The sequence below is a fragment of the Pelodiscus sinensis genome, chromosome 12 (assembly GCF_052426305.1).
Source record: "Pelodiscus sinensis isolate ZL-2025 chromosome 12, ASM5242630v1, whole genome shotgun sequence".
Taxonomy (NCBI): Eukaryota; Metazoa; Chordata; order Testudines; family Trionychidae; genus Pelodiscus; species Pelodiscus sinensis.
Window position 1 is genome coordinate 14,175,615 of NC_143063.1, and position 19,196 is coordinate 14,194,810.

General features: G+C 42.2%; 1 protein-coding gene across 2 annotated transcripts in view; it reads right to left on the minus strand.

Annotated features, from left to right (window-relative positions):
* The window catches only part of PLA2G15 (phospholipase A2 group XV), a 46,221-nt gene that overhangs the window by 9,991 nt on the left and 17,034 nt on the right, over positions 1-19,196 (minus strand). The window contains exons 3-6 of one of the 2 annotated variants that reach the window (XM_075940322.2): positions 14,072-14,190; positions 12,528-12,626; positions 10,935-11,159; positions 9,838-9,873 (exon numbers count right to left, since the gene is read on the minus strand). In XM_075940322.2, coding sequence (XP_075796437.2) covers positions 9,838-9,873; positions 10,935-11,159; positions 12,528-12,626; positions 14,072-14,190 — 479 coding nt within the window. The remainder of the gene's footprint in view (positions 1-9,837; positions 9,874-10,934; positions 11,160-12,527; positions 12,627-14,071; positions 14,191-19,196) is intronic. The other variant, XM_075940323.2, reaches the window with a different exon arrangement.

Sequence of the window (19,196 nt, forward strand, 5' to 3'; positions counted from 1 at the left end):
AATGCACTGGGGGTACTGCAATTGTCCCTCTTTCCTTCAAACAATCCAAAACCAGCACAATGCTAGCAAAAATTTGCTGCTTGAGTGCAGTTTTTTTCTATACAACCCATTTTGGATCACCTGATACTAAAGATTCCATGACTCTTCACAAGATTGTCAGTGATCATAAAAATTCCCCTGCACCTTCAGTTGGAGAAGTTACCCTCCCCTTACAATGATCTCCAGGAAATGTAGTTTTGCTGACATAGAAAAGGTTAGAGGTTCATACAGTTTAAAGCCAGAAGAGGTTGTTAGATCAAGTCTGACCTGAATATTATAGACCATTAAATTTCAACCAGATATGCCTGCATTAATTCCCCAAAATTGAGTTTGACTGAAGCATAGATATCAAAAAAGCATCCAGTCTGGATCTGACAGTGCTAAAAGATGAAGAATTCAGCACTTTCCTTGGTAGTTTGTTCCAGTGGGGAAATCATACTTACTGTTAAAACAATCCACCTAATTTGCATTTGTCTGGCTTCACCTTGTTGGGGATTACTTCCTATTATGCCTTCTAAATTAGATTAAAAGCCACTTAGCATCTGGTATATTTTACTAGCAAGCATACTTGTGTGTATACTAATTAAGTCACTCGCTCTTCTTTTTGCTCAACTAGTAGACTAAGCTCTAAATTTCTCATTGTAAGACATTTTCTCCAACACTGCTATATTCAGAGGTAATAGCACCTCCCTACTCTGCTCTTTAGATATACAAGGAGCATATTAGCCCTTTTTTGCCACAGCATTGCTCATGATGTGTTGCTTGTCCACTACAACTCCTTTTCAAAATCACTGTGCTTTCCTGGTTATAGTCCTCCACTCTGATGGTACAGATCATGTTTTCTTTTTCTAGATGTATAACTTGCATTTGGCTGTATTAAAGCATGTTTTATTTGAATGGGTCCAGGTTACAAAGAGATTCTGATTGCTCTGGCTGCCCTGTGATCATTATTTACCACTCTACCAATCTGTGTGTCATTTAAGGATGTTAAGATGCAGGTAACTGACTAATCCTGTACTGAATACAATTTGAATTGAGTACACAATCGAGTACACAAGGGGCCCTGTTGCACGGCTCTGCAACTGAAATGTAGAAGAAGCTTGGCATAGAGGCAGCCTGGATCCTACTACATTTAAACTGCAGAGCTGCTACAGGGGTAGGTCCCAGACCTGGTGCAAGCCAGGACTGCTGAGCCCCAGCTTGCACCGGGTCCTAGACCTACCCTACTGTGGCTCTTACTACATTTAAAAGGTAGAGCTGCAGTGGGGTAGTTCCAGGACCTGGTGTGAGCTGGGATTTGCAGTCCTACTCTGCTCTTTAGCCTCCACTGGACTGTGGAGACAGTGCTGGGGGGAACCAGCTTTTAAGTTTTTGTGTTTAAACTTGCCAAAGATGTCACTGTTAAGCCAAGCTAGTGGTCTACCATATTTGCTTTTCTTACTACACATCAGGATGGTTTGTTCCTGTGCCTTCAATAAGGCTCCTTTGCAATACAGGGAACTCTTCTGGAATCCTTTCTCTTTGTGTTAGTGCCTGAAGGGACCCTACCCATAAGTTCCTTAAGGGAGCCCTTCCGTTATTTTGCCTAGGATTAATGTCAGGAGAACCATCCTATACTCATCCCGTTTGTCCTTTTTCAATATTAACACTCTTCGAGTCTTCTGAAATTTCCACAGTATTCCCCCACTATCCCAAACTGTCAAAATAACATCAGTAGTAAGATCAGGGCCTAAAACATAAGCCACGGGCCTGCTATGACACCCGAGGCCTAGGCAACAATGGTCAAGACTTTGCTTTATATTAGCAAAGAGAAGCTGTGAGCAAGTGGGAGGAACTGCTCACAGAACTCGGCACGAACAGGCTGGATATTGCAGAAGCACTCGTATCCAGAAGGATGATAAGAGAACACCTTGTTAAGAAACATCCTGGTATCAACACATTCCTCATAGGTAACAGGAACATATAGACCCAGGTTCAGGATAGGGTCTAAAATGACAGCATGATAGACAGCATGTTTTGATCAAATCACCTTGTACAAGACAAGGGATGGTATGTAGGTAATGCCAGAATGTACTCCTAATGTATCAGGGGGCCAATGTGTTACTTGTTTGTACATATATGTAAAAATGTACCTAAGGGGGTTGTCCCCGTCAGGCCTAGCGATCCCACCACTGTCTGAGCTCAGGCCATTTTAATAGGAACATGTGTTAGGTTAAGTACAGACATTTGATCCAGGGAAGCTAGGACCATGCTTCATTGATAAGCTTTCTTTCATAGGATAACAAGTTTTGTTGATAAGGGAGAAGCGGTGGATGTGGTATACCTAGATTTTACTAAGGTATTTGATATGGTCTTACAATAAACTAGGAAAATACAGCTTAGGTGGAGTTACTGTAAGGTTGGTGCACAAATGGCTGGATAATTGTTCTCAGAGATTAGCTATTGACAGTTCAGTGTCATGCTGGAAAGGCATAACTGAGGTTCCACAGGGGTCTGTTTTGGGATTGTTTCTGTTCCATATCTTCATCAACGATTTAGATGATGGCATAGAGAGTACTCATATTAAGTTTGCAGATGATACCAAGCTGGGAGGGGTTGCAACTACTTTGGAGGGCAGGGTCACAATTCAAAATGATCTGGACAAACTGGAGAAATGGCCTGAGGTAAATAGGATGAAGTTTAATAAGAACAAATGCAAAGTATTCCACTTAGGAAGGAACAATCAATTTAACACATACAGAATGGGAAATGACTGTCTAGGAAGGAGTTCAGCAGAAAGGGATCTAGGGGTCATAGTGGACCACAAGCTACATATGAGAACAGTGTGAGATTGTTGCAAAAAAAGCAAGCGTGATTCTGGGATGCATTAACAGGATTATTGTGAGCAAGATATGAGAAATCAATCTTCTGCTCTACTTTGTCCTGATTAGGCCTCAATTGGAGTACTGTGTCCAGTTCTGGGCACCATGTTTCAAGAAAGATGTGGAGAACTTGGAGAAGATCCAGAGAAGAGCAATAAAAATAATGAAAGGTCTAGAAAACATGACCTATGAGGGAAGACTGAAAGAATTGGGCTTGTTTAGTTTAGAAAAGAGAAGACTGAGAGGGGACATGATAGCAGGTTTAAAGTAAAAAGGGTGTTACAAAAAGGAGGGAGAAAAACTGTTCACCTTGACCTCTGAGGATAGGACAAGAAGCAATGGGCTGAAATTACAGCAAGGGAGGTTTAGTTTCCACATTAGAAAAACTTCCCGTCAGGATGGTTAAACACTGGAATAAATTGCCTAGGGAGGTTCTGGAATTTCTATAACTGGAGATATTTAAGAGCAGCTTAGACAGACATCTATCAGGGATGATATAGACTGTGCTTGGTCCTGCCATGAGGGCAGGGGACGGGACTGGATGGTATCTCAAGGTATTTCCAGTTCTAGTATTCTAAGATTGTATGATAAACCTGCCTTTGACCCTTATCTGATTTTGTGGTCTTTGGGGGCTCTGTTGGTGTTTGCTGTACTGGCTATCTGCACAGAGTCAGCAGAGCATAAAGGGAGAGCACAAGCATGCAGCCGAAAGTTTGTGATCAGTAGACAGCTGTGGGAGAAAAAGCAAATAACTCCAATTGTGTCTAAGGGGGGACTGTGCAGGAAATCAAAATTCTCTAAAAGAAAACTGCTGCAAGTGTTAAAAGTTTTCCAGACCTCTCTCCCTGTAACAGAGAGAAATCATCTTAACTCTAATCAAGACCCTTACAATGCCTCCTATCTTAACTTCATGGAGTCTGTCACAATTTGTCATGTAAACTCTTATCTTTATCACAGTTTGCCTTGTAGACTCCTCACTCAGGTTCTCCTGTGCCTTTGTATTGTAAAATTTACTTCTAGCACTCCTGGTGTGAACAGAAATGTCTCAGAGTACTTCTGCTGAGACTTTGATATGTTAAAAAAAACAAACAACAATTAAACTGTCTGAACATACTGTATAATGGATCCCTGAAACTGTCTCTCAGGGCTGCTGCTGCTCTCACTCTGGTAGCTGTCAGCCTGCATGCATGCATAATAAAGTTTTCCTTCTAGATTTCTCTCCTTCCTCACTGCTTTCACCTCTAGCCTCGGACCCTTCTGGGGACTCTGTACCCCAGGGGAGCGAGATTTCCCCCTACACAGATAAAGATACCACCACAATGGTGACTTCTGATCACAGCACCAGCAAGTCAGCGTCTATCCAAGTAACTTTTATGTATCTGAGTTGCTTGGACCTACCAATTATAAAAGTGTTTGTTTTTAAAAGATTAGTTATAGAAATGTAGCCGTGTTAGTCTGGTGTAGCTGAAACAAAAAACAGGACTATGAAGCACTTTAAAGACTAACAAGATGGTTTATTACAGTGGTCCCCAACCTTTATGGGCTCCCGGGCGCCCGGGGGCGGGGCCACTCACGCGCCGGGCGCCCGGGGGCGGGGCCACGCGTCCTGGGGCACGCCAGGGCCGGGGCCGCCCAAGCCCCTTGTGCCGTGGGCCCGTGGCTTGCGCCGCCGCCCGTGCTGCGCGCCTGGGGCTGGCACCGGCGCCGCGCGCCCACATGTGCCCCGGGGCTGGGGCCGCCCGAGCGCCGCGCACCAGGCGCCAGTGAGTGTCGCGCGCCTGGGGCCGGCGCCTCCAGTGCGCCGCGCGCCGGGGCCAGCCCGGGTTGTCGGCGGGCGCATACAAATGCCCCGGCGGGCGCCATGGCGCCCACGGGCACTGCGTTGGGGACCACTGGTTTATTAGGTGATGAGCTTTCATGGGCCAGATCCACTTCCTCAGATCTGAGGAAGTGGGTCTGGCCCATGAAAGCTCATCACCTAATAAACCATCTTGTTAGTCTTTAAAGTGCTTCATAGTCCTGTTTTTTTTTAAGATATTGTTTATCATCAGTCAGTAATGTACTAGAAACACTTTATTTACTTATCTCTTGTAAGGAAAACAGTTTTGCTTTCCCCCACCACACACAGAATGTCTAAAGCTTCCTGCCTTATTTCCTCCCTATAGCTACCAGTTTTACCAGCTTCACCTATAACTTACCTATACCATATAAGATTTCTTTTGTTTCTAATATACTTTGTTATCCTATCCTACTGGCAGCCATGAATTCTTTGCTGATGCCTTTAGCTTCTACACTTCCTTGGTAGTTTATTCCAATGGTAAGTCAATTTCACTTAAAAACTTAAATCTTCTGCATCTTGTAAATTGAGTATTTGCATTTCTGTAGCACCTAAAAGCCCTAGACCCGGACCTGGACCTCCACCTCCCAGTGTTATACATTATATAACCACATCAGAAAGATACAAGACAAAAGGTAACAGATGACTGGGGGGAGCAACAAGGAAACAATACTGGTCAGCATAATAAGCAGGAGTCTCAGAGTACCAGCAGGCTAGCCATTGCATTTTTACTGATTGCTATTTATTTTCTGGCTCTCCTTTCCTGCTCTGTATTGGTTATGTATTACTAATAGCTCCCTTCTCCTTGTTGCTGAATCAGGCTGAGCCTTTAGCCAAAATGGTCTTTTTTCTGGATTGTGCAATTATAGTTTTTTGGCCATTTAATAAATTTTTCCTTAAAGTGCTCCTAATTCTTTTTGCTTAATATTCCTCAACTTTGGGAAGTTAACCCTTTTGAAGTACAAAAGCACATGCCCTCTGTTTATACATATTAAATATAATCCAGTCACAATCACTGGTCCTTGGACAACCACCATCTTCCAGGACAATGATTAATTGATCTTTATCCATCAATACAAGGTCCAAAATAAAGAGTTATTTCATCCTGAGTGCAATATGTTGTGTTAGAAAATTATCTATAATGTTTGGGGACTAATGATGTTTTACTATTTGCTAATTGCGATAGAGCCGAATTTGGCTGTATTTTAACAGCATACTAGCACTCCCTACATAATTTGAAATTCTTCTGGATGAAAGGTGTTAACTGTGAAATGTTATTCTATATTGTTCCTTATTTGCTGGGAAGAGTAAGTAAACCAGAAAAAAGCAATCAGGATGCTCCTATATTTGAACAAGTGCACTTCCTGAACAGCTGCATAAAAAATACCACTCGTTATACAAAAGAAAAAAAACCAAAATGCAGTGCATGTACAAAGTCAACAGCTATACCATACCTTGAAATACCACTCAAAGTGTGCAGGAAGAATGTGAATCAACCAAAAGGAAAAAAAAGTAGATATTTTAATTGTTTTTAAGTAGCAAAAAATATATGCTGTATTTTCAAACTCACTAGATGGCACTGTTGAGTCTCTGGTCCAGTAAAGACAGCTCTAGCTCAATACCTCAGATGTCCTAATTAAGCTTGCCAGCATGTAATGCAGCTAACAGTAAATATACCAATACCAGAATCTGATTCAGAAAGGAAACTGGAAGAGGAAGAAAGTAGAGTGAACACCATATGGTCCTGAAAACACTCTTATCACACTGCTGAAGAAAATGTTTTATATCTTAACTTTAACACTGAAGCAGTTCCTGATCGCTCTTGTCTGAAAGCAGTTAACAGACTTGTGGTAAACACTTTCCCCTTGCTTTATCTTTTCATGTGACAAGTTCAACTGTGAGTCAAATGGCACACCTGTTGCTATTCAGTGAATATTTGCTGCAAGAGTCCACAAGAGATACTGAGCAGGAGAATCCAACTTTGAAAAGGGATCTGTATTCAGTGTTTCAAATACAAGAATCCATGTTCCACAAGATTTTACTAGTTCTCTTTCATTATAGGTGAGGCTAGTAGGATTGCCTATTAAAGTTCCCGACACATCCCATTATAAGACACAATTTTCAGTTGCTTCTAACTTCAACAACGTAACTATTTATGGTGACATTTTCCATACCAGATGTCTGCCTCACACTGAATTGTTTTAGTAAATTGCAGCCAAAATAGTTCTTAGAAATTATTGAACATGGTTTGGCTCATGTTGAAAAGCTGTGATGATTTTTTTCTTTGAACAGCTCTAGCACCACCAAGTTTGGAACAGAGACTTGAAAAATGGGAGTGGGTAGCCCCTGCTCCACCCTCACCCTGTCTCTTCTCTCCCATGCTCTTCCCCCTTTGCACCCATTCCCCAAAACCCCCAAGCTGCAGGAGTTGCAATTCACGGGATTACCAAGTGCCTAGCACAGAGTGTCAGCAGGGGTCGGCCTCTCCTTTCCCCCCCACATTCACCACAGTGGTAGGAGCCGTGGAAAGTAGAGCAACCCAGCAGCCTGCTCCACTGCAACACCATTTCCCAGCCAGGGTGCTCTGTTTCACCACAGTGGTGGAAAGCAGCACGCTCTAACCCCAATCTGCTCCCCCAAGTCCTACATCACTTTAGGAGTGGAGCAGGATGGAGCTGGGGTACTCTGCTTCCTGCCACCATGGTGAAGCAGAGTGACTCAGCTGGGAAATGGTGGTGGAGCAGAGCGGGTTGCTGGGCTGGTTAGCATCCTGCAGCTCCCAACACTGGTGAGTGTGGAGGGATGATCCCTGCTGACACCCCATTCCAAACTCCTTTTTCCCTAGGTAGTACTATAGGCCACCCTGGGTCCCACAGCCATCATGGCAGACTATCCCATCCATAGGACAGTTGAGGCAGGCGTGCCAAAGCATCCTATGGATGGGATGACTCTGACTGCAGTCTTGGGCTGCTGGAGTCTATGTCAAATCTGGGCACCTGAACAGACAGCAAAGAGCCTGTCCATCCTGTTCTCTCAGTATCCCATCTATTAGACCAGGCAGCATGGAGGAAGAAGCTGCATGATTGAAATCCAGAGGGAATACCAGGAATTGACAGGAGACTGGCTGGCTGGAGTTGGGGAGAGCCTGAAAGACAGTAAATAGGCAAAGGGTAAGAAGCAATGAAGAACTGGAAGGAGATGGACAGGCAGGACAAAAAACCTGGAAATGCAAGCCAGGAGGATGAAGGAAGAAGGTGAAAGCAGAGCGGAAATTGGTCTTATGAAAAGCTGTGGCACACACACCCGGCAGACTAACTAGACAAAAACTGAGGCAAGAGGGTAGACAGAGGCTGAACAGTAAGTCCAGAGAGAGACTGGGAACCAGTAGGGAAGTTTGAGGAAGGGGCACACACTGGGAATCCAGGGTACAGCCCACACCAGACGCGGAGCTATGGGAGTGGAAGAACTGGGAATGGCTGGGCAAGGAGACTTGGAAAGAGCAGGTGTGAAGGGAAAACAGAGTTTAGGAATGAGAGTAGAATTTGCTAGGCAAGGGGACAGGCTGGAAAGATAGTGCTGAAAAGTGGAGAGTGGATCAGCAAGGAGAAGGCTACTCAATAAGTAGAGGTTGGAAGGGACAGAGGAGAAACTGTCAGATTTGTGGGGCATTTTCGGTGCCCAGTAGATCATTTCCCTCCAGAGTGTGGAACGGAATCCAAGATTAGAATCTCACCATTCCTCTGCTGTTAGCAAATACTCAAGAAATACATTGGCAAAGTCTACATGTCTCATTCCTTCTAGTCCACAGAGGATGACAACCTACTACTGTAGAGGATCTGAACGTGGAGTGAATCTGAAAGGTTCCAACCCTGCCAATGACTTATGTGGGTATCAAGATCATAAGGACCAGGGGATTACAGTGGATGAGAAGCTGGATGGAAATGACTTACTAGGTTGTCCAGTATATCTCATGCCACTGCAGGGCTGTTCACTACAGTATGTTTGTCCAGGTAAAATGACCCACGTGAGTTAAGTTATCACTTAGAAGACTATCATGTGATCTAATAAAGCACTACCACTTGGTATTATAGACAACTATGTGGTAGTTTAAGATTGAGCACAGTGTAACACAGATTAATTCTAACATTGCCAGATACATTCTACCCACTTGACTTTCCCGACTGTTCCCTGCTGCTGCACATTGTTAAAATGGCTACATTCTGTCTCAGTGATGGTTGCATTTCAGTAGAAATTGAACTGATTCTTTTGTATGCATATGTATATACAGTCACTTTGTGATTAGGGATGTTAAAATTAGATTAATCAACTAATCAAATGTTGATGGAATTTCCATTGACATTCGATTAGTCGATAAGGGCACTTCTGCTTTGAAATGTAGCAAGAGCCTGCCCAGCTGTTGCTACATTTCAAAGGCAGAAGTACCATGTGGTATTCCGCCTTTGAAATGTATAAGAGCCCCAGCACCCCCATTCTACCCCACCCCTAGAGGCAGCAAGGGGGGGGGGGGGAAGGGGGCGAAGAAACTAGTTGACTAGTGTGTTGACTATCCAATAAGCTTTTCCTTATCGTATAGTAGACTAGTTGATTAGTCACTTACATCCCTATTTGTGATGAGCAATGTCACATTCTGTATGTGTGATGTTTATCATAACAGGTAAGAAATACTGTAGATGCTGTTTAAGTCTGCTGTCATCCTAGATCACCTGGTACTCTGTGCAAAGTTAGTTATCCAGCAGGGCTTCCTGCTATCAATATTTAAAGCATACCACATCAAAGTCAGTAGCTTCTGAAAAAGCCTGCAAAGCCACAGAATGCCATTTGGGAGAAGGGAACCAATTTGACAATGCTTAAGAACATAACCAATTGTATGCACCCAATAAGGATGTATGCACTTTCTGTTTTCGAATTACTGGCTTTGAGCTGTGCATTTCATCTCAAAATCAAGTGTCTTATTTCAGAACATAAAACGTTCTTTTGAAGCACCTGGTAAGCACTTTGGTATAAATCCTGCATTAGGGTGCATCCCAATTTTCTTGATGTAAAAGTGTTTCAGTAAGAAAAAACTGAAAACAGACCTACCGTAAGTTAGCTGTGAGCTAAGAGGAAGCCAAAGGTCTAAAGAATTAAGCAGAAATATGCAAAAGTTAATTCACTACCCTACTACAGATGTCTATGCGTAACCATGTGAAAATGAAATTACAAAAACATACACAGACTACTGTATGTTCTTTTTACTGGAGAACAATTTTTTGCAGTCTAGTGAAAGACTAGTGTCTGTATTAGATTTATTTATTTCTCATGTCGTTTAAATCTCATGCCTGGCTTCGTTAATGAACTTTGCATTACTACTAATATATGAAATGCCATGTGTTGTGAGAGATTCATTTTCTTAAAAACCATTTTAAATATTAAGCAGCATGTGTGCACCTTGCTCAGAGTTTTGCAGGTGGCCATGTTTCTGCCATCACTCAGGACTGCACATACCTCAAGAACTGCCTACTCTACAGTTATCCCTTGGAGTTCATGCCCAATCCAACTGGCCCAATCCAACTTATAAAACAGACATCCGTTTTGCCATATAAAATGGAACGTAAAGAGAGATTGGAAGGATAACAGCAAGGAATGGAACGTGCCGGGTTAGGCAGCCATTCAGCGGCAAGGTGGACAGACAAAATAAGCAAGAAGCAGCAGAGGGGACAAAGGGAGGAAAGTACTGAGACTGCGGGGATGCGACAGGGGTATCTCCATGCTGGTAAGATCCCAACAGTTCTTCCTACTTGCTTCTAGGCCCATTCTACACTCTCAGTCCCATTGTTCCTGTAACTCTGCCCTAGGCATGCAAGAGTTTACGCAGGGGCAGACCCCATACAATATTCCCACTGTGGAGGCAACAGCCCCTTCTACCTCTTGATTCCATCGCCCCAAAACAAAGGAAATAGAAAAGCTCTTAAATGCAGGGATATGAAAATTCAACCATATTCTATACAGGAAGAAAATGGAATTTGGAAATCATGCCTGAAACTGGCGCATCCTCAGATAATGGACCAAATGCTGTTGTATAAATTAAAAGTTTATAGCATCTCACACACTGCCCTCTAGTACTATGGTTAACAGTAATCTTTTAACATCCTGTAACAGCATCAATTTAAGTTCAAGTATTTAAGCTGGTTACCTACCTGAAGCCAGTACACGAAGTGTTTTAGCCACGCCCCCCCATGGAGCACCCAGTGACACATAGTCTTTTATGTACTTGTCTTTCCAGTCCTGAGTCTGACGATTGAGGAAATAAAGAGTGTACATATTACCCATACTGTGGGCAATTAAGACCACAGGACCTCCATTTTGTTCATACATCAGCTCAATCATCTTCCGAAGGGCCACAAAATAATCTCCATTTTCATCTAGAAACATCAAGATGACAGTATAGTTAAGTAAATGGTTATGCGCAAATGCCATCCTTCAATATACATGTTTTAAAGCTTAAGCTTTGATTCTAGAAGAAAGAGCAGGTTACTGTCATCAATTCAAACAGTATGTTATTGGAAGCCAGATATTCCTCACTTCTTTTGTGTGCTCAAACATATTTCCAAAAACGTAGAAGTGAATTGTTTCAAACTCAGAAGACTATTTATACTGCTTCTGTCTCAGAACCAGGTATTTTAGCAAATGGCAAGATTTTAAAAAACATGCTCTATACATTGGTCTAACTTCACTGAAGTCATTTGTAAAACTCACACAAACTTTAATGGGAACAGAATTAGCCAGCACTAAACATTTCTGAAAATCCTACCTGAAGCTGCGTGGAAGATCACCTTTATTTTTCTAAAAGACAGTAAGATAGAAGACTTTGCAAAACTCTTATTTTTGCTCACGGAAGAAAGTCACGGCTTTTCAGTCCAGTGGTATTTTTGACAGTTTAGAAATTCCATATGCAGCAGTTGCCAACTTATTTTATCAATGGATTTAACAAGCTCAGTTACTGCTAATTTAGAGATTCCCTGCTGAGGCAATACCATTCCTGTCTGTAACAACTAAATAATCAAACTGAAGAAAATCTAATAAACTGAATCTGTCTAAATCCTTTTAGACCAGCTGCAGACCAGCCTGTTTCCACAAACACATCAGCATTATTGATTTGCATCAAGATGTACCTTGGATTTCAAATTAAGACCATGTCTTGATTCAAGATCTTTTAAGATTCAATTCTTTAGGGCAGCAGTCTCAGAAACTATTAGGAGCATGAATATGCTGCTTTTTTTATTATGTTTTCACATAAAATATGAAGAGTGTATTATTTATCCCAAGCTACGGACAGGAGACAGTAAAGTTAAACTACAGAGTGCAGAGAATCTGACCTCCTTACATAGTTAAAGGAATGTGTAAATGCAGAACACACAGTTGACCATTGCCCCTTTGCCTTGAATTTTAATGATACTACACACAAAGTGGCAACTGATTTCTCTATACAAAGCAGTTCAGTAAGTCAGACTTTGAGGTGACATCATGGATCTGTGGATTATGCCTTGCTAATAGATGACTAATAGATGAGGTGCTTTAGAACTTTCCATTACCACTATTTTGGCTTTGTTCTGAGTCTTACCTAGTTTTATCAAAATGCTCTGGACTTTTCCCAGAGTTAGGACCTTAACAGTTACTTTAATCAGGTGTAGGGTTGTAAAAGGAATCTCAAAGAAAAGGGTAAATTCATCCAAATTTGCTGCTTAAGAAGTCAATAAAATGATTAATTCAGGTAATGAAATTTCACTTACTTGGTGCCTTCCTCCAGTCATAGGGAGCTCCTCTTATATCTTTATCCCGCTGGTAGCCCCAGTCTACCAGACTCTGCACCAGTGTGTAAAAATAAGTGCCTGTAGACAGAAGAGGAATGACAAGATTAGCATCACAACAATCTCTGCGGGGAGGGGTGGTCCACTGATAAGCGAAGCTGAAATTTAACTTCAGTTAGATTACTCTGCTTCCATAAAAATAGGTTATTTATTTAATCCAAGATCTGCTGACAGTTTAAAACAGCAGGGTGCATCAGGCAAAGTGAAGGATTCATGTTAGGTATATACCAAAGATACAAAGTGGTTTTATTCTTTTGGAAAAATTAGCTAAGTTGTTATGAGGCAAACTCTACTACAACTTTACTGTACTTATAAATACAGTAGCGTACAAATGTGCAGATGTTTGTTTATTCTTAATTCTAAGAGCTTTACTTACGCTCAGCTTTTTACTATGATCTGACCACCATTTAACTACTGGAAGTTAAAACTTGCAGAGACTAATCTGGGCCCTCCAGATACATATTTTCCTGGACACAGATACTTGTTATTTTCCCAAGATCTACTGTGAAACTAGTTTTATTTCCATCAAAAGATTAGGCATTTTAATCTTATGCTTTAACAGCAAACAATGGACAGAGTATTTGCAGATTAGTTATCTCAAGTGATAAGGTAAACTGCATTTTTTTAAACCTGAGAAGTCTGTAGTAAAAGGGATAAATATAGTTATACCTTAAGCCAGGGTGGGAACCACAGGCAGAGGAATTGGATGCAGTCCCTGGCTTGCCTGGATCAAGCCCCCAACGCTCAGAGTCCCTCTGCCTTGGGTAGTTTGTGCTGGCACTCAAGTCCTCCCTCCCAACAGGATTATACTATGAAAATTATCAGCACGTCAGACATATTTTTTCAGGAATTCATAGTTATGAGATAAATTGCCCATCTATTTCTAGTCCATTGCTGTATGTATTTTTGAAAGAAAGGAGAAGAAAAGGAGAAGTGTCCAATCTCCCACATTCATATTATGGGTGTGGAAATGCATTCCCCTGAAGGTTGCCTGGCCTTGGGCAAAGAGGATTTTTTTAATTAAAACAAGTTTCCTGGATATTTTTACATGGTTTGCCGAGTCTCTGTTGCCGTGGGTTTTTTCTATACATTCAGTCACATTTCCAACAGAAGTCTTTAAGATGACCATTGCAGTTTCATTCTGAGAATTTTAATTCCGAATAAAATTTCATTTTGATTGATCAACACTCAGTTCTGCACCATTTGTTTATCAGACAGAAAATTCTGTTTAACCATATGGTATGTAACATATGCTCATAAGATTTTTTTGGGTTATGTCTCTGTCTGGACAATATACAAAACTAAACTTTAAAAGCAAAATGGCCTCTAATATCTTACTTTGTACAAATACTATATAGCTTTAACTTGGACTTCAGTAGGGAACTGAATTGAAATTGCAGTCCTCTAAAGATCAGATGTAAAGGAAAAAAATTAAACATGAGACAATGAACAAAAGTAGTACATACCAACACTTCTCTTACTGGGATCAAGGAATTCCAAAGAAAATGTTTGTCCAAACCCTGGGACTTTGACATCCACTCCATCTGGAGGTTCTGTGGTCTTACTTGTTCGATTGTAGATTAGCCTGGGGGGAAGGAAAAGCATAATAGATATGAGACTACCACCTTACTACTTGGCAGCTATCAACAGAGGTGAGACTAATGTTTGCTGAATACAATACAAGAGCTGCTTCTACAGGGAACAGCACAAACTCAGACATCACTAAAAGGGCACTTCAATTCACAAGTGATTTCACGCAGTAAAAACAACTTTTTTGTACTCTACCAAGTTTCTGAAAATTAAGAGTATAAAGCTCTATCTTCAGTCTATAGAAACTGGGTGTATGGTAAAAGAGGCAAACTTCAGCCCCAGGAGGACAGAATATGAATTCTCATGTATGGTTCAGGTATGTGTTGGTCTGTGTCGGGCAAGAAGCTAGAGTAACTTGCTATGAAATATAAAAAAGTAAGGAAATGAAATACTAGAGAATAGAGCCCAAAAAGGAGACTTCAATACAACTGCCCTAAATAGAAGTAAGCTAATCAGGTCTAACTAGAATAGCTGTACAGTTGGAAGAAGTATTTAAAAAACCGTAACTAGCAGTAAAGCAAAGCTTATTGAGGAAAGAAAGAAGACATAGACAGATTAAGTATTTTGTAGTTTCTGTTCAGGTTCTATATATCTCAAGAGGGTTTGATGTGTCTGGAATTCAGACTTTTACCCCTACAACAATCAGTCTAACAGTTCAAGTTTGCAAGCCAAACATTTGTGTCTCTACAATAAGTAAAAAATATATATATAAAAAATATAATGGAGATTGCCTATCTCCTAGAACTGGAAGGGACCTTGAAAGGTCATTGAGTCCAGTCCCCTACCTTCACAGCAGGACCAAGTACCACAAGGATTGAACTCAAAACCCTGGGTTTAGCAGGCCAATGCTCAAGCCACTGAGCTATCCCTCCCCCTAATGATTAAACTATTTTGAATAATCTGGCATAGAACAATGAACAACTGTAAAATTCATCTCTCAGAGGCTATGTCTACACTTGCAACGTATGGAGACAAGTGCTATTGACAGGCAGGAATCGCCAAAATTGGAAACCTGCCATACTGGTTTTTCTGTTAACTACTGTCAACAACTTGTGGCTACATATGTAGCTTCCTCGCCAACAGAAAAGGTAAAGCATTGTGGGCACGCGTCCCACAGTGCCTCGTATCACCTTCACACACAAAGCACTGTGGGAATATGCAACGTAGCACTAGACATGACAAACATGAAAAACGCCCTATCAGCCACCTGTTTCCCCCCCCCCCCCCTCGAGGTACTTGGGGGTTTCCAGAATTTAGCACGGATTTGAGCAATCGCAACGAGAAAATACAGATCTCAGCTTTCTGGCCCTTATTGTGAGCATTGTGCAGAATACATTACACACTGCAGTGTACCCAATTTCGGACCTATGGACACATCAGATTTTGATTCTGATTCAGAACTGGATTTATCAAGAGTCCAATTCAGATTCATCACAGTTAGAGGACGATGAATTGATATATACATTTTGTTATGGCAGACATGATACACTCATCGGATTGCAGTTTTTGCGCTAGAGAAACCATGAGTGATGGAACTGCTTTGTCATGCAGGTGTCGGATGAAGAGCAGTGGCTTCAGAACTTTCGAATGTGTAAAGCAACCTTCCTGGGGCTGTGCTCTGAGCTGGCCCCTGAACCGCAGTTCAAGGACACCCAAACCAGAGCTGCTCTCTCAGAGAAGCATGTGGCCACTGCTTTGTGGAAACTGGCCATCTGTGGTGGGGCAGCAGATGGGACACATCCCCATTATAACACAACCCCATCTTGCCTCAGAGTACATTAATCGTAATGGGTATTTCTTCATGATGTGTCAGGTGCTTGTGGATCACTCTAGGTATTTCACAGACATAAATGTGGGGTGGCCTGGAAAGGTCCATCTTCAGGAACAGTGGCCTGTATAGGAAGCTACATGCTGGTGTTATTTTTCCAAACCAGAAATTGACAGTTAGGTATGTGGAAATGCCCATAGAGATCTTATGTCTTGCCCCTTGCAACCCTGACTCATGAAGCCTTAGGCAGGGCATCTGGACAGCAGTAAGGTGGTGTTCAGCAACAGGCTAAGATGCTGCCAAATGGCTGCTGAATGTGCTTTTAGCAGACTGAAAGGGGGATGAGGGTGCCTCTATGGCAAGATTAATCTTTTGGAGGACTATGTGCCCAAGGTGGTGGCCGCATGCTGTTGCTTGTGAGCGAAAGGGTGAACTGTTTCCACATGGGTGGAGAACTGATGCATGGCCTTTAAACTCATACTTTGAAAAGCCAGACACTTGAGCTGTCAGAGGAGTGCTTAGGTTGGCCATCAATATCAGGGAGGCTCCAAGGAACCTCTTTGACAATGAGGGAGCCTGAAATTTCTGTGTTGGGGTTGTAAGTGAGGCATTCAGGCCACAGTGTTTGGTGTGGGTTGTTTAAACACAAAATATAAAACTCATGGAAACGTGCATGACATTTGCTTTTTATTGTATTTTAAAACCTCACAGCTGTGCTAATGTGCAGTTGTCATCATTGGGTTCACAGTGTAAGGGGAAAAACCATTGCTGGATTGTGATGAGCATTTTGAGGAAGTCAGATTGCTGGATGCAGATGCAGAATTGCACCTGGCAGCAATGCATGATGGTGATGTAGGTGAGGGAAGAAGGAAGAGGCACAGTTGCTGGGGAAAGAGTTATGGTTCGGGGGCGGGGGTGGGTGAGTTAGGTTATGGTCTCTTTGCTCATGAGTATTATACTTCTTAGTATGTCATTTTGATCCTGCAGGAGCTGGAGCATGCATTCGGAGGTGTCTTGTTTCTGTTCATTGACTATCTTGTCTCTGGTGCTATCTGTGCTCCCTTGCTGCAGCTCATCTGTTCTCTTTTCTCTGAGCGGAGGAGTGACCCAACAAATCCTTCACCAGATCATTATGCGTTCTTGGCGGTTTTTCCCCCTCCATTGACGTACACTGTCTGATGGTGTCCAAGACAGCTGACTCCTCAAGGTCTGGGCTGAATAAATAACTATTAAAATAGAATGACTGTACTTTTTCCATGATAAAATTGTTACAGATCTGTCTAATATGCATGGCCCTGGAAAAAAATCCCATGTTTTTGGATCATCCTAGAGGCAAGCAGATCTCTGCTCTGCAGACACTTCTATATCATGGGGAGAGTTTTTTAAAACTGGGGGTGAAGTGGTTAGGGGAAGAAGTTTCAATTATGACTCCCCAAGAAAGAACAGACTGGTTGTGCAACACTTGTACAAGGAAACATTTTTGGAGGTGAGTGGGGGGGTTCCTCGGTCCCTTATGCAGCCAAATTGTGTTCCAACAGCACACTGAGGGCTGGTTTTGGAAAGTGTCGTACCACGGTAGTGGGGCAAAGGCAGCCATGCCATGGAATCTCCATGACAAAATTAATAAGCATATCGGGCAAATCTTCAACACTATTTCCTACTATTCTATTGCTATCTGTGCATGTGCCAATGCTGTGTTTGGCCATAGAAAAATACAGCCTCTGCTCGTCCCATACTGCCACCCCCATCCCTGACTGAATAGACCACCCCACATGGCTGCTAATGGTCACTGACCCCTCAGCTCCCAACCCAGCCTGCCTGCACAGCAACTGCTTACCAGGCATCACCTTCATTCCACCCCACATGGTCACAGTGCCAGCCTACTCAGTCACTAAACCTGCCCACCTGCCCAGCAACGTACCCTATATCCCTTCTGTTTCTTCAACACAGTCTCTCTTCCACAATGGGTTGCTAATGTCCTCACTAACTATGGTTGAAAACAATTCCACAAGTTGTCACTGGATTGACCCTTACCTCCTTCAGTCTCTTCATCAACTTGTGTCTTGTGTATCCAGGACAAGTATTCTGGCTCTTTTCTGAGAACTACCCACAGTTTTTTTGGGTTTGGGCATGGGGTCCTCACCCAGAATTCCACCCAGCTCTTTATAAAACCAGCATGTTTTGCGTGCAGCACCAGACTGACTGTTTGCCTCCTATCCCTTGTGATAGGCCTTGTAGAGCTCCTTGATTGTGGCTCTGAATCGTAGGGTGTTTTTGTACCACTTTGCACTCAAGGCTCAAAAAACGCAACTGTACATATATGAGTTCTTACAGGTCACTTGCAGCTCTGGTTGCACCAAATCTTCACCCCACACACTGATTAGATCCAAAAGCACTGCATTGCTCCAAGCAGTAGAGCATCTGGGTCTAATGCTGCCACTCCTGTTTCCTTGAGAAGACGCTTTTAGGACCACACACAATGTACCAAGGACACAGGAAATAGATTTAAACTTCCCATGGTTTGCAGGTGGGAAGGGAGCATCTCCTTTACTTGTAAACATTACATGTCTGAAGGGCAGCTGAGTTCAAGTGGCTGTCCAGAATGGCTAACCAGAGCATTGTGGGATACATGCTAGAATCCAATAAACTGAACAACATACTGATATATACCGTGACTGGTATATACTGTGCCTGTTGACAGTATACTGACAAAAGTCCCCTGTGGAAGTGGAAGTATTCTGTCAAGAAAAAGCTGCATGTTGTGACATTTGTCGCATTGTAATGTGGACACTTGGAGGTTGTTGTTGCCTAAAAGCTATTTTTCTCAAAAGAACATGTCAGTGTAGACAAGGCCTAAGGTAATAGAAACCTACATTTCAATTAGAAAAAGGAAGTGTTGTGAATACAGTTGCTTCTCTATTAGTTTGGTCTACTTGCTACGTTTCTCTGGTCATTCAAATAGCTATTTTATTACTATCAGTAAGTCACTTAAGAAAATACTTACACCATAAATATAACCTTGTTGGGTGACCTAGTTATAAAATTTGTCCTTTGACACAGCATAAGTGCAGTGCAACTGAGTCCTTAATTGTGACAGAGAAGCAATCTAAAGTCTTAGACCAAGGGAACCATTAACTCCTTAGGTGCCCTGTTTATATTACTGGACTTTACCCAAGTTGTAATCAGATGTGCTTGAAAACGCGCATTTATACCTACGGGGTGCCTTAGAAGAA